Consider the following 15,170-nt stretch of genomic DNA (forward strand, 5'->3'; position numbering starts at 1 on the left):
ATAAACAGACAAAAGCAAGAATCACATTGAATTTGGCTGGAATTATGAAACGTTTAGTTTAGTTATGAAAATACTTGCAGTTTATATTTCTACCAATCAATAAATCTGTATTTATCAGTGCTGATCTTTGTATGTATAAATGAATAACTAGCTGCCATTTCATTTTCACATGAATGTTAAAAGACCAACATTAAATACATCTTTTAGTCAAAATTTATAGAAAGAAATTATTAGACATACATGTTTTGCTGGTCTATAAGCCATGTCAGTAGCTCTTATTTCACTCACTGTGTTAGTGATGCTCTGAATAGCTTATTTGCCATTTTACATTATGCATACTGGTGTATAATGAACAGGTCAGAGCTCCACTGGCTGACTAAACACATCAAGAGTCATTTGATGTCTGCAGACAGCAGAAGAAGATCTAGATGCCATTTTGAGTTCAGTCTAGGTCTTAATTTACCCTTCAGTCATAGAAAATGTCTGTGAGATAAAAAAAAAAAAAAAACAATAAGTGGCAAATTAGAAGAAACTGACTTACCTGTTTTTAAATCGTACTATGTTGTAATACACAGTACTTTACCAAATACTCCATTACTTTACTGATAAACCAGCACTTTTGGAGAGATTTTTGTCTGAGATTTTCACTGTCCTTGATTTTCCTGTTTTTCTTTCACATTTCTGTTCATCTCAACTGAAAAAAAAACAAATATCATCTCCTCTCATCTCATTGCACGACTTCAACATGACTCATGGAATTCTCTCCAATCACACGCAGCCCTCAGTGTTTCCATGTTGTTTGTTTTTCATCATTATCCTGTTGCAGCTTCATTTGCTTTAAATCATCACTTCATCAAAGATGATGAGCAATCATTAAGGCTGCAAAGATGGAAAAGGTTGCATGTGATGTGAAAAGATGGAGTTGTTTGGGTCAGATGTTTGATCACTGCCTAGATACATTTTCTAATATTAGAACATTTCCTTGATTTGTCCGGCTTCTCTGCTGACTGGTGAGCACATGGCCAGAGCAGCAGCCAATCAGAGCGCAGGATTAGCTTTCCCTCTCTCTAGCAACAGTGAGTTACTTGCTGCCTATTCATTAATTATTTTCCTGTGGTCTCCCTCAGCCGTTTGGACTCTGCTGATAGCAAAGTGCTCCGTCTCTGAGTCTCACTCTGTTTTTTTCCCGCTCTCTGCCGCTCTCTGCTCTGACTGAATAAAAAGTCTCTGAAAAAGGATGGATCCTGTGACGCTGATCTTGCCTGCTGCTGCTACCCTGAACTGTGAGCTACTACACTATCAGACCAGGACTGTAACAGAGATGACTCTTCTCTCTCCTCGTACGACTTTTTCTGCTCTGGAACTAAATAATAAAGAAGGATTACTGACTGAGGACGCTCCCTGCGCACTGCTTTTCCTTTCACTTGGTCCTCATCTTGTTTTTGCCTCTTTTATGCTGCAGCGCTCTGGCTATAAACACATAAAAAACAGCAACTGGAGAAACGACTGGACTTTTTCGCCCACTGAGGATGGGGGGGGTGTCAGTTGGAGGCAAGACTCTGTGTGTGTTTGGGGTGGGGGGGTGAAGAGCAGGTGGAGAGAGGAGGGAGGGAGAGGGAGTTTAGGGTTGGGGGGTGGGGGGGTTATGGTGGTGTGAGGATTGCGGGCTGTGGTTGGGTATGCCAGTGCCACGTGTCTAGCCTGGCACCTCTTGCTTCTCGACTCGAGGATGTTGGACCGAGAGTCTGGCTGAGCTTGTCCGGCTTCTCTCTGAAGCAAAAGTGGGGTGAGTGTTGCACTGTGCTGCATCCTGTTATCACCATAACTCTTAAACCTTTATTTAAAACGATGATATTCTTACTCACGAAGGTTTACAGGGAATGTGCGTTCGCTTTCCGAATGTCGTGGAGGGAGAGAGGATAATCTAGACTAAGGTTCAAAGCATGCACTTTGGCATTCAAAGATGCAAAACGAAGGTTTCGGTTTATTCTTTTAATGCTCTCAGCTAGTTTTATCGAAGCATCTGCAGTGCATCACTCAAAATATTTTCCATTCACGAATGTTTTATGAAATGATTGCACAACAGCGGGCCTCGCAGACCAGGCCTATGGTTTTTTTGGATTTGGACGTTTTGGGAAATCGCTCCAAATAGCTCCTTCCTCTTTGCATACAAGACCAGAACTTCCATCCACCGTCCAGTCCCTTTCACCCTCCCTCTGTACCTGCTTCATCTCCTCACTGACATCCTTTCATCCCGTCCGGAGAGGTTAACAGGACCATTGTCCTTGGTCCACAGACCACAGATGTAGTACTTAATCTGGAAACCCTAATCTCTCTCTCTTCTTCGCTGCCTGTCTCATCTTTCACTATAGTTGCCATTTTGAATTTAAACTTTGTACCATTTGAATTTTTTTTATTGCCCAATTCAAATCTCAAATGGCCAAAAAACATTAAGGATTTTTCCATATTTTGCAATTAATATCATAATTCCTGGGAAATTCAGATTTTCCTAAGTAACTGTCTGATTAATTCAATTGAATTGGTTCACTATAACCATTGATACTGATAAAATCCAGTCTCCAAAATTGTTATATTGCTGTTTTACGGCAAGAATTGCGCACTTGTGCTTGGCATTTATTGGGCCTTGCAATCATCTTTATCAGATAATATTTCTTATGGGTCCATGAATGACCTTTTTGCTTTGTATACACACTATGATACGGTTAGCGAGAAAGAGTGTGGTATTTTGGATGAAACATCTCTTTTTAAGTGTTTTTGTCCGATATCATGCCGGGCTATGGTTTCTCAGATGACTCTCCATTCAGTATTCTCATCTCGAATGGACTTGGTACAGTATGATTTAGCAATTTTGACAAAATGAAGCCGAAAATATTTCTGAGGCAACACAGAGCTGCCTTTTTTCTCTGCTATGGAGAGAGAACTGTTGCAAATGATTCCGCATGTTTGAGAAAATTCTGGTTGCCCTACAGCCGTGGTGCAGGTCTTAGTTTCTTTTGCATGAAAACGTCTTCTTCGCCATTTTGCGTACATTTCTTTTGCGTCTTCTTGCTAATCTCACATGCTGTTGTGCAACTTGAAGGGATGTTTATTTCACAGTGAAACTTCTTGTTCCTGTGGAGACTGTGCTGCGTCAGTTTGGGCTGTGAGTGTGTGAATGTAGAGTGGAGGGAATGGAGGCTCCTGTCCAGGGACCCAGTCTGCTGTTGGTCATGACGCAGTAGCATCATCCGATCTCTCTGTCCTAACCGAAGACAGCACAAATGCATGGAGCTGCCGCAGTTCGCCATTTTCATGCACCGCTTTAAGCTTCGTTTCACATAGATGTTTGCCGCTTTACTTTGTGCTATTTATCGAATCGAAACAGCATTTATTAACGGTTAATTCTTATTTTTCATGATTGCGTTGTTTCATTTATGTTATTTTTTAGAGTTATTTAAAATCTTTTTCCCGTTTTTTTCCCTTTCTTCTTTTTTTTGGGTTTCTATGTCATGTAGGTCGGTCATAATCCCTGTCCAGAACATGTGGGAGCCTGAGAGAACCGAAGAGGATTAAGGACCTTCCCACTCTGCCTCTCATCCTCCAATCACACCACTTCATTTGACCGTGGGGAGCCAACGACGCTGGGCCCTCGACTGGCAAAATCTTTTACCAGACTGCTACAGTAGCACCCAGCCAGCAGGTTTCTCGCTGCTTGAAAGAGCATGTTGCCAACGCTGTCCCTCTGCTCCATCATCTGGCTCAACCGGGGTATTAAGCTGAGGAAAGTGCACCAATCCACCAACACTGGTCAGGTCTGAAGCAGCTGCCACCGCAGACATAACAGCAGCAGAACGTGACCTTATCGACTTTTCAAAATGCTTCTAAGCTTCGGGTGACTGCCTTCCTCCCCTTGTTCCCCTGACCCCTGAGCCACCGTACCAACACCAGACTTTAGTGACTCAACAGACTTTTGGTTTCTGAGGAGGATTTCTGAACAGCCGAATCCTGTTGTTGCAGTGGGACTCGAGCTGCAACATCTGAGTCTCTGTTCGGTGGCCATTTTGATTTTTGCTTCACTTACAAAATGGCGACGGAAGGTTTTCAGTACCTCGCCCTCTACACATTTACCAAGGACCAGGAAGAAGACTTAGACCTGCAGCCTGGAGACCTTCTGACAGTCAGCAAGGCCTCTCTGCTGTCCATGGAGAACTACCAGGAGGGTTGTGCAGAGCATCCCGAGCGCCTCGGCTGGCTCCTCGGCTACAACGAGCGCACCAAACAGAGAGGTGACTTCCCAGGGACGTACGTCGAGTACGTGGGCGCTGTCAAGATGGCACTCCCGTCAAGTCAGCCAAGGTCCCAGCGACCCCTTCCTGCTGCTCCTCGACCAGAGTTGTCTCAAGGTAAGAGACTATTCTATATATATTACAGTATGTCACGTGGTGTAGCTGAACAGTAATATTTTGTTGAAAGTAATGATCCGCTTGAAGCACAATACTGTTGCAAATTTTGAGGTGACCTTAAGATATTGTGACGCAGTGTCATACATAAAGTTGGAGTTCGGTTTGTTTGCGAGGCCGGCATATATAAAATTGCCAGTGGAGCATTTTGTTATTGCAGCGTGCTGTCTGAATTTCATTTAAAGCAGGCACTTCATGATATATAATTTTAACCCCTCTACATCAGAAACAAACTTAAGAATTAGTTTTCTGTTTGCAAATTTAGATTAAAAAAATTCTTTGGTGCCTTTTCTGCTCAGTTAAAATTTATAATTGACAAAACGGACTACTTGCGTGCAAAATTTGATCTTGTTTGTGAGGTCTAGGTATGCCGAAAGCGTCCACAGGGAAACAAGCTAATTTATGTCACTTTTTGTGCTTTTAAGGGTTTAGATCCCCCTTGGTCTGTCTTTATACCTGTGGGGAAGTGTGATTTTTGCAATCAGGCCACAGTTAGTGTAGAGGACAAGACTATCAATACATGCTTGAATGCAAAAAACACACTATTTAAAAACAGATGTTCACTGTTAGTTGATGTAGTTGCTGGTCAACCACCTTAGGAGTTTTGATCGGGCTTTCACATTTGGCAGTGACCTCAAGCTGACCCTTTAATCTGTTCTTAAAACACGTCATAAGCTTTACCTCTTTGGAAGCACAGCTAACCAAACTCTCTGCTGAATAATAAAGGGCTAATCCATCTACTTACTGGACTCTCCTGTACAGGTCTGGCATTGATTGTGTCTGACTGTGTGGTCCCCTTTACATTCAGCGTGAACATGTGTATTCTATGGAGTCCTGGGCTTATCTGCACAAAATTGCTTGCCTCTTCACTGTGACTTGTTATTGACCCCACTCAACCAAGAGTAAGGGATTGCACAGGCAGAGGCTAATAGTACTGGTCTCACCTGTTACTAGATATTTGAGAGCATGTTTGGCGTAAAAAATGACTGCTGCTTTGAAAAAGATGAATGTTTTATTAGCTCTATTTTTATTTTGTGCAAATTGAGAGTTATTTTACAGGAATACAGTATTAAATGTTTTACCTGGAAATAAGTGCTGTTCTCTCACACCTCTCTTTTCTCCTGTGACTTTGGGAAAGTATGCACACTTTATTATTCATAATAGTAGAGCCTGCTTTCAGCTGTAACAGCACTAACTAAAACATTCACTTGGCATGAATTGGTCGACCTTCACAAGCTCAACTTCGAGTAAAACTTTGGTTTGTTGAGTTCATCCAAGATTTCCATCGTTTTCCCCTCATTTGCATTCTCTTGCGTTTGGCTTCAGCTGGTTAATTTATTACTTCCTTGTATGGGATGCCAGAGAGAAAGGTGCATGGGGCCAAAATAAATAAATAAAAGTTTTTATTTCATTCTGCATATGAAACCATGCATTCCTCCTCTGTCAAAAGCTGTACTCTCTGTTTTTCCCCTGTGCTTTTTTTATGACAGATGGGATAAGTACCACTCTGAGCACGTAGGCTGTGAACTCTGAATTACCTCTGGCTGAGCCAATTGGCTATTCAACGTGTACGACTAAGTACACTGGGCCTCATTCAAATTCATTAGTTTAGTCTCTGCAAATTATTTCTTTTCTTTTAAGTCCTTAAAAACAGAAAATATCATAGCTGTAGCACTCATGTGTAGTATTAATTTCAAATGTGATTCATAAATGCCAATAAAATGATAAAAAGCTGAGAGTAAGGGGATGTGTTAGTGAATGAACTTTCTCCAGCAGATGCAGGTGAGGAGGACAACAGTATCCTCGCAGTTTGACAGACAGTGAGACAAACCAGTTGGGCAGCAGGCGTTTGTGTCTGTGATGTGGAGCGACAGGGGCAGGAGAACAGAGTGAAACCTTGAGAGAGGGGGTGAGAAGGGGGCATGGCACAGGCTGAGGGAAGGATACCTTGGCTTAGCACCAAAAGTGCATTGTAGATTAGAAATGGTTAAGCCCAAATTTTACAAATATCATCTTCATTCCCTGAAGGCACAGAGGCCACGGACATCGTGTGAATAGAGCTATTGTTAGTGTAGCCCATTTACTATTCGCAGGGATTGTAACATTTGGCATCGAGGGGCAGCAAAGCAGGCCTGGTGGCTGGGAAGGTCGACCAAGTTACGGGTTTAGCTCTAGAGCCTGTCCTTTTACATGAAGCTGAAACAACTGACAGATTTTATTTTACTGATCTAACACTACATCTTTAAAACAGAGCTTTTTTTCATGCCCGCAGTTTAAAGCCCAAGTGAAACATTTACAGCAGTCAGCTGTTGTGCACACAAGAAAACTTAGAAGAAAAATGGGGAAAATGGAAGAAAATGAATTTCATTTCTTATTAATTATATGTACTGCAGTAACACAGTCCCTATAAAACACATTAATATGCAGCTTGTCAATTATCAGTTAGGTCTGCACAGCCCTCAATCACTATAAGCAAAGTCTCAGCTTTGAAACCTGGATTATTCCAAGTCTATCAGCTGTCTTCAATGTTTGTTCCTTGTCAGGGCATTTTAACTGTCGAGTGCACTGAGAAAGTTGCTTTAGCATCTGCAAAATTACTTATTTCAGTTTTAATCACATTTAGATCTAATCATCTTGAATACAGCTAAAATCAGTATATTCTTTTTTCGACTTCACACTGTGGGTGCAGTGATACTTCTTCAGTCTCAAGTCTTTGTCATGCAAATGCGCACAGCAAAACTCCTAATATAAACCCAGTTAGGTGTACACATTGCCAAAAGCATCAGGTTTGTGTAGCAGAAATCTGCGGGGCTTTTCTTAATCCCTCACCCAGATTAAGGAAACCAGGTCTCTCATTAGCATTTAGGAAATCAGGTTACTGCAGAAGGCAGTACAACCAGCTAACAGCCCTGCTGCCTGAAGTACCAGTGTTTTTCAGTAGACAAATTGCAAAAAAAGAGCCAAAAGATGCAAATGGCTCAGCTTTTCTTTCTCTCTAAAATTACATGAGAAGAGGATTCTGTGTTGGCCAATGACAACATAATTGTGTGAATATTTGTACAAGATGGACTGCAATAATTCATCCCGTTTTACTGATGCAGAATGCATTTTAATGTTGTGTGCACTTAAAATGAAATGCATTTTATTCTGGACTGAAGAAGTTTTTTATATTTTCTTTTGGTGTTGTTTCAGCATTGAAATGAGACATGCTTACAATACAACAATATTGTTTCCGCCTTGAAAAAGAGTCTGCTAGAATGGATTTCGGCCGGTAGCCTAGTGAAACACTGTGTGCGGTACACTTTTTGAGACAAATTAGAAGTAAAAATCAGGTTTATTCCCCCGATACGAAGGCAAAACATTTCTCAACATGCTGCAGAAATAATTCTACAAACCCAGAGAGTTTTTTTTCCTCTTTCCCTCCTTTCTTTCTCTCCTCTCCCTGGCCTCACTTTAACTGCCTGCTGAAGTGAACCATGGCTTGGCATTTTTGCAAACTCCTCCCTTCGTACCCCCTCCCCCTCCCTCCCTTTTGCAGCCTCTCTCCCTGATTCACATACACGTCTGATACTGTCTCTGGGCAGCTATAAACCATGTTAGCGGGACCAGTTCTCAGAAAGGAGAGGCCTCCACTCACTCTCCGCTCCCTGCGCCTTACCAGGAAAACACTTTCAAAGAACGCTCAGAGGGGGTGGCTGAGGGGCTGAGACAGTAGAGAAAGTGAATGGGAAAGATATGGAGAGGCTGGAAAGGGAGGGAGACTGAGGCTACATTTTCAGCCAAGGCCGCCCTGTCCGACTGCAAATATAGGAACCAGCTGTATTTGGTTTCTCTTCTGACTGTTGTATTATTCTCCTGCAGTTTAGTAAAGTTAGCATACCACAGTTTGCAGAGCCATAGAAAATGTTATTTTCTGAAGCATGTTCAGACTAGAAAATAAAAACTCATTTAGGTGTGAAGTTCTCTCACTTAAAGATAAAAGGCTTTAGCAAAGTACATTTTGTACTGGTTCCTACTTTAGGCAGCAGTGAAATAAAATCAAGATTATTGTTTGTTTCTACAGAATGTACTCATGAGGCGTCCAGAGTTGATTATAAGTATTTTCCATCAGTAATGATACAAACACTGAACATATTATCAACCAGATTATACCATAAAGTGTGATCTGTTCTCTTCTACTGATGGCCAAATCTCTAACTTTTTGAATGGTGTCAGAGAGCTCAAACCTTTTCATTCAATGGATGTATCAAGGCCAAGGCTACTCTAGACACAAACAAGTTTGTAAAACCCGACATAGATATGTGAGATAACCCAATATAAAAATATCCAAAATCTTGGACAATTTGTAGACTCATGTCACGCAGTCCTTGTTTATCAATTAACTCCAAATTACAGCAGTGCAATGAAAAAGTAAAATTCACTGGGAATTTAAGAATTATAAACAACACCAAGAATCATTTTCAATATTGTGCTCTCGTAAAAAAAAGAAAAGGGTAAGGTTATCTGTTACAAATAGCTAAACTCAAAGTGTAGGGAAAAAAGTATCAAGGGTGCCGAGACATACAAATTGTTCAGACTTGGATAGCTACACACATATTTGTACTGTTTCTCCTCATATGCATACATGAAGTCTAGCTCTTTTATCCACAAAAAGTGGCAACAGACATTAATTAATGAAGAAACAAATCTTTGGAGTGGATAGGAATGTTGGATTCCCTGTTTTAGAATGGCACCAACACCAACAGATTTGTACACTGGACAGTTGAAATAGCCGACACCCTATTGTCAGCTGAGTGAGCACAGAAATATAATTTTGTAAACAGCACTTCATTAAAAGACAAACTTTTCCCCATGACAACATGAGCTCAATGTTACTAGGGACCTTTTTCTTGGATAAAGTGGTAACATTTATTTGAAAGTTTTTAAGTTAGCATTTATCAACTACATGGCATTGTCCTGTAATTCTATTTAACCTTTAACATCAAAATCTCCACATTTGTTGCATGAAACATGTCTCAGCCAGCCTGTTATTTCAGGTATGTTGTACATTTCTGCATTAATATTTCCTCTTAGTAGCACCTGTAGGCCTGTAACATCAGTTCAGCATCGTGTCAAGATCACATGTCTTCGACATGGTTGCAGGAGCTCACTTGTACATGTGCAGCTTTGAAGCATGTTGTGACAGAGGAATGGATGGTGTGCACGGCCATGTTGCATTGCCTGTCCACATGGTTGTTAGGCACTGAGGACATATAGCAGTGAAACCTGACCATATACACACTGTTACACATCTTGTGTGAGCCAGACACCAACTGACCTTGTCACCACTGTGCATGAGAAACACACACTTAGAGCAACTGGCATGGTTTGAGTGTCTTTTATTCTCATTTGTTGATTGAGGTGGTTCAATTTAATTTAACATTTGTGCATTTGGGGTAAAGCAGGTAAAACAGATTTTACAAAAATGTAGAAAAAGATTTCACTGAAAACTGACATATTTGTATTAATCTGTAAGATGTTTGATGTAATATGTCTTTGGTGTTTGTTAACACTTTAGCAGTCAGTCATTTTTGTAAACTGAACTAGGCAGAGCTTTTAATTTTATTAATCTGGGTCTTCACTTAGATGGGAATAGAAAAGTGTTGAAAGGCTGCATTCATTCATTTAATGACTGGTGCATATAGAAGTTTGACAGTTTTGGTCTTCGCAAAGGATTTAGTTGCTTGTGAGGAAAGATCCTGAGATACATTTGAAAGTACTTGAAGAACCTGGTGTGATACAATAGTCACATGTAAATAATCAAAGATCTGTTTTTATTTACTGTAGCATGTTGGTGACACAGGCTTTTACTGACCTTGTGTGAAAAAGACGTGCTACACACATTATACCAGAGCCTGGTAATAATTAACGCTATTCTATTCAGCGACTATTCGAATATATAAAAAATCATGAACCTTCCCTACCTGGGCAAAGATTGTTTTGTCAAACCTTTAATTTTTGTGAAGCATAAATGGAATCCTTGACCATGCCCCACACAAAACCCTTAAATCCTCTGAAATATGTGAAAACTCGTTATTGTTTACCAAACCCTCAACATAATCTTGACATAAAAATGTCGTATCCATAAAAATATATAAATGTAAAAATTAGAGCTCTGCTGTCTTCTTGATTTTTTAGCACCAGTGGCATAGAATTTGAATTAGAATGTTGAATGTTATGCCAAATCAGAGAAGATTGAAATCCATAGTTTCTACCATATAACAAATGATTATTGATAGTACCAGTAGTAGTTGCTGAATTTAATACTCATAATCTCAGTAGCTTTCAATAAAACTTTATTCAGCACAATTCCAAGGTGTCGGAGTGTTGGTGAGGAAATTCCAGAGGTTTTAAATATGAGCAGTGAGATACTGTGAATGAATTTGTGCTGTTACTTTGCACTTCAGTTTCTCACACAAAGCTCAGAGAGGGAGAATGCAGCAGAGCCAGCTATGTATTACATAATCATACTGATGCAGAAGATAGAGACCAAATATTCTGCCTCACATAGCTTTGCCTCATCCGGGCTACTTTTGCCTGTCTGCGAGCGAGTCAGCCCAAACACTCAAAGACAGGATCTGCAACACTTGTCCCACACAGTTCTAGCTTCACGTGTAGCTGGCACACATCACTCAGTTTTATCATGATTTAATTGCTGTATTGACTTTATCAAAGCTCTTCTGAAGAAAAGCTTCAAAACAGAGTCACAAGATCTTGTTTTTAAACTCTCTCACAATTAATGCATGCATAACATAGACTTATACGGCCTCAAATGCACCAGGGAAGGAACCCTCTCTCTGTCATGCATCTCTCTCTTTATCTCTCCCTTTGGCTACATCTCAGGGCATGTCAAGTCATATGTCTGTCTCCAGTGTGCAGTCTGCCAAGGAAGTGGTTCTAATTGACTAACAAGTTGCTGTTACTTTACATGCCTTTCTCTATTTTTCCATACCTTTCCAAAACCCTGACATGACTCCCGGGCTACAGCTGCTTTTGCAGGGAAAAAAATAAGAAAAAAAGACTCCTTCTTTGCATGAAAGTCAAACTTTTTTTTTCTTTTCCTTTCCGGGTGAAGAGAAATGCACAAGGTAATAAAGTGTTTATGTTTGTTTGTATGTAGAAGTGAGAAAGTTTCTTCCTCTTGGGAAAAATATGGCAATCAGTTTTTCCTTCTCAGTCCCCTCCCAAACTATTTGAGTACATTAATTTTGTGTTTTATTGCACATATTTGTACTTATTTCACTGTTTCATTTGATTTTCCCTGTTTTATTGCCTGCAGCCTGTCTAAACACAACTGTATATGAACTCCATGGGGATCGGCTTTTGCTCTACTGAATAATGAATACATTCTGCTTTCCAAAGTAATAGCATTTATATCTTGCTGCGTCTGTATTTTAGGACTATGCAGTCTTACTTAGATAGTGCATATTAATTCTGGCATGACTAAAATGAAGGTGTGGAATTTAATGAGCTGGTCCACAGTGTTAACCATATATGAACAGATGAAAATAAGCAACTAAACAACAAAAAATCTGTTCAGTGGTTTGTGGAGATGATTCTCTCAAGAAAAATTACAGTTTGGGCTTTGTTCTAATGTGTAGAATTACCTATCTTTATGTTTACTTGAAACCTTGAAGTATGATTTATGAGTCTTTTCTGTTACTAGCATATATGACATGTCTATAGAGCCACACAACCTCTCAGGGTGTGTTCAAACTACATGTGACAAAGCAACAGTCCACAGGTAATTTTTAATGGTTGCCGGCGATATGATATGCCACAAACATGCTCAACGCTTGTTGCTGAGTGACAACATGACGCACTTTGAATTAAAATTGAGCTGGTTTAAACTTTCAGCAGAGAATTTGTCACATCACACCTGGCCACGCTTGGTCATCTGGGATCTTTGTTGCTTGTAGTGGAAGTAGGTAGAGGACAATATAAAATGTGCAGAATTGGTTGATTGTGTTGAATTTTAATTAACGTGATTAACGTGAAAGAAAAGATGATTGTGAATATTCTCATAGGACCAACTTTATAAAGTGTTCCAGCTCGCTGACATACTGTCCTATATTGGTTTCCTCATTGGCTTGCATATTGTATCCCCCATAAAAAAGTGTGTGGAAATAATATGGAATCCAAAGTGAAAAAATGACAGGGAGACAAGGTTACCACCATTTATTTATCCTGTTTTGTACAGGAAGATCTTATAATTTATGATAACTTATTTTAGATTCTTGGATAGTTTTTCACTACCAAAAGATGTGTGTCCTATCTGTGATGGAATAAAAATATTTGTTTCCTAACAAAGTATCGTACAATGTCGTAGGACAAGTATTGTAGTACTTCAAAGATGCCCCAATCACAAATCATATTTTTTCATTCTTGTTTGGTAAGCCCAAAAATCACATAATTTCATAATGGTATGAGTCCTATAAATGTTTTGTAATCCACAGATAAAATATGACATTCTGTCAATAGGAGAGAAAGATCAGAAGTTTGATTTGAGTTGTTTTAGAAGGCATGGACATGATCTTGATGTTTAATTTGGGTTTGGGTTTTTGTGCTAACAAGTATGTAAAAACTGTCTTACCCACTGAAGAGAGAGACTGTGATGAGAGCGGGGGGGGGAGGGGCCTGCCATCCAAAATGGCCAACAGGGATAAAGAAGAGGCAGAGGTCTGTCTGTGTGCTTGCTAGGGATCCAGAGACGCTGCCAGGCAAAGTTTCCATGTTTAACTGGCAGGCATGGAGACAGAGAGAGAGACGGAGAGAAAGAAAGACAGAGAGACGGTCAGAGTGAGAGATGAAGAAAGGGGAAAAAAATGAGAAAGGTTGCATTAAAAGAGGCTAAAACAGAGAAAAAGAAAGAGAAGGAGTGAGAGAGAAAGTCCAGCAAGAGCAAGAATGCGAGAGAGCAGAGGACAGAAAGGGAGAGAGGGCGAGAGACATCCAAAGAAACTGAGAACAAGAACCAGAGAGAGAGGGGAACGGAATGTGCTGACGCGGCGTTTCTTGTCTGAACTCCCCAAATTAATAATCAGCAGCGGTTTAGCCGAGCCGTGCCAGGAACAGGAGCCTACTGCCAAGCCCCCGGCCAGGCCAGGCCCTCCCTGCTCCCACCGTTACCCCCACCCCTCACCACCGCCCCCCACCCCGCAACCCCCAGCTCGCAGCCCTGCTCTGGGGCCGAATAGGAGGCGCTGCCTGCCTGCCTGTTCGGGCCGGGCCGGACCTGGCACATTGCCACAGGGCTTTTGCTTGTTCAGGAGTTTTGATTAAATCCTTTATTGTGCTCCACTCACGCAAAGAGCTAAGGCGAAACACCGAGCAGGACGGAGTGGAGGGGAGGAGAGAAAGCGAGAGGGGAGAAAAGAAAAGGGAAAAAAAGAGAGGGAGGGGAGGGGAGGGGAGGAAGGGAGGGAGCGAAATGGGATCTCTTTTTTCCCTCCTGCTTTCTCCTTTCTCTTTCTCTCGAACTGAAAAGATGTTTGATTTAGTCTATGGGGAGTTGTAAAGTAGATAAAGTTTTTTTGCCCGCCATCAGCAGTCTGTTTTATTTTTTTGGAGCCGTTTTTATTTTCACTGGTCTGAATAAAAGCTCCTTTCATTCTTTTGTGCGTTTACTAAATTGTTCTGGTTTTATTATCATATATCTCATCAGCTAGACTCCCAGACTACAAGCTGCCCCACTGATATGCATCACAAGCTTCATGTTGCTTCTATGTATTAAGTGTAAAATACTTTCTAATTGCTGTTGCTCTTTTGCTAAAACAGGTGTACTTCTTGCCAAATGGACACTGAAATCTACCTTATCATATTTTATCGCGTTCCTTGTGGATTTTATATACACTCACAGCATTATACACGCTGTATATCTCCAACTGCTCCCAGTTAACTGCGCCCTTGTCAGTGCTGGAGCACCCCCATGGCCTTTCAGAGGCTTTGTGCCAGAAGTGTAACAGTGATTTGTGTTGTTGTTTCAGCTGTTTCTGTGCCGGACCTGAGCGAGCAGTTCACACCGCCGGAGACGGCTCCCCCAGCCCTCGTCAGCCTGATCCAAGCCATAGAGAAAAGAGGTATATCCGTGTCAACCGGCCAACACATTCTTCTGCTGTCTCGCCTCCCCGTCTTTCCGTCTATGTGCGACTGTCTCCCTCCTGCCATCTGCCTCTCGCTCTCATGCCAGCATTTTCAGAAAGTGTAGACGTATGGATATCCAGTTGGGCAATCATATAGATGTAGAAGTGCACACACAGTAATGCTTCAGTTTCTTCATGACTTGATGAGGATTTTGTACACTGAAGTTGATGTGGTTTAAGTCAGAACTGTTCATATCGACCACACTGAGAGTCCTTCACAGTGGGTTTGATTCACACTATGTTATTAACAAATAGAGCTCAGTGGGACTCCATTCACAGCTTTGCCTCTTTTTTTTTCCGTCTTCCTTTTTGAATTTCGCTGTCTGTCTCTCACTCTCTAACACACACACACACACACACACACACACACACACACAAAGTGCTGCAACTAATCATTATTTTCATCACTGATTATGTGCTGATAATATTACTGATTGCAATTAAACAACAAACAAATTAAATAACTGTTTTTAAAACAATTTACACATGTTTGTTGTCAGGATACTGGAATTTCTAGCTTGGATACAAT

At 40.9% G+C, this 15,170-nt stretch overlaps 1 protein-coding gene across 3 annotated transcripts in view; it reads left to right on the plus strand.

The window, feature by feature from the left end:
• Positions 1-15,170, plus strand: part of pik3r2 (phosphoinositide-3-kinase, regulatory subunit 2 (beta)) — a 34,133-nt gene that overhangs the window by 4,037 nt on the left and 14,926 nt on the right. For 2 of the 3 annotated variants that reach the window (XM_037083911.1, XM_037083913.1), the window contains exons 2-3: positions 3,516-4,403; positions 14,486-14,578. In XM_037083911.1, coding sequence (XP_036939806.1) covers positions 4,085-4,403; positions 14,486-14,578 — 412 coding nt within the window. In that variant the 5' untranslated portion in view covers positions 3,516-4,084. Of the gene's footprint in view, positions 1-1,653; positions 1,787-3,515; positions 4,404-14,485; positions 14,579-15,170 lie in introns of those variants that run through there. The other variant, XM_037083912.1, reaches the window with a different exon arrangement.

This window comes from Acanthopagrus latus, chromosome 21, assembly GCF_904848185.1.
Source record: "Acanthopagrus latus isolate v.2019 chromosome 21, fAcaLat1.1, whole genome shotgun sequence".
Lineage (NCBI taxonomy): Eukaryota > Metazoa > Chordata > Actinopteri > Spariformes > Sparidae > Acanthopagrus > Acanthopagrus latus.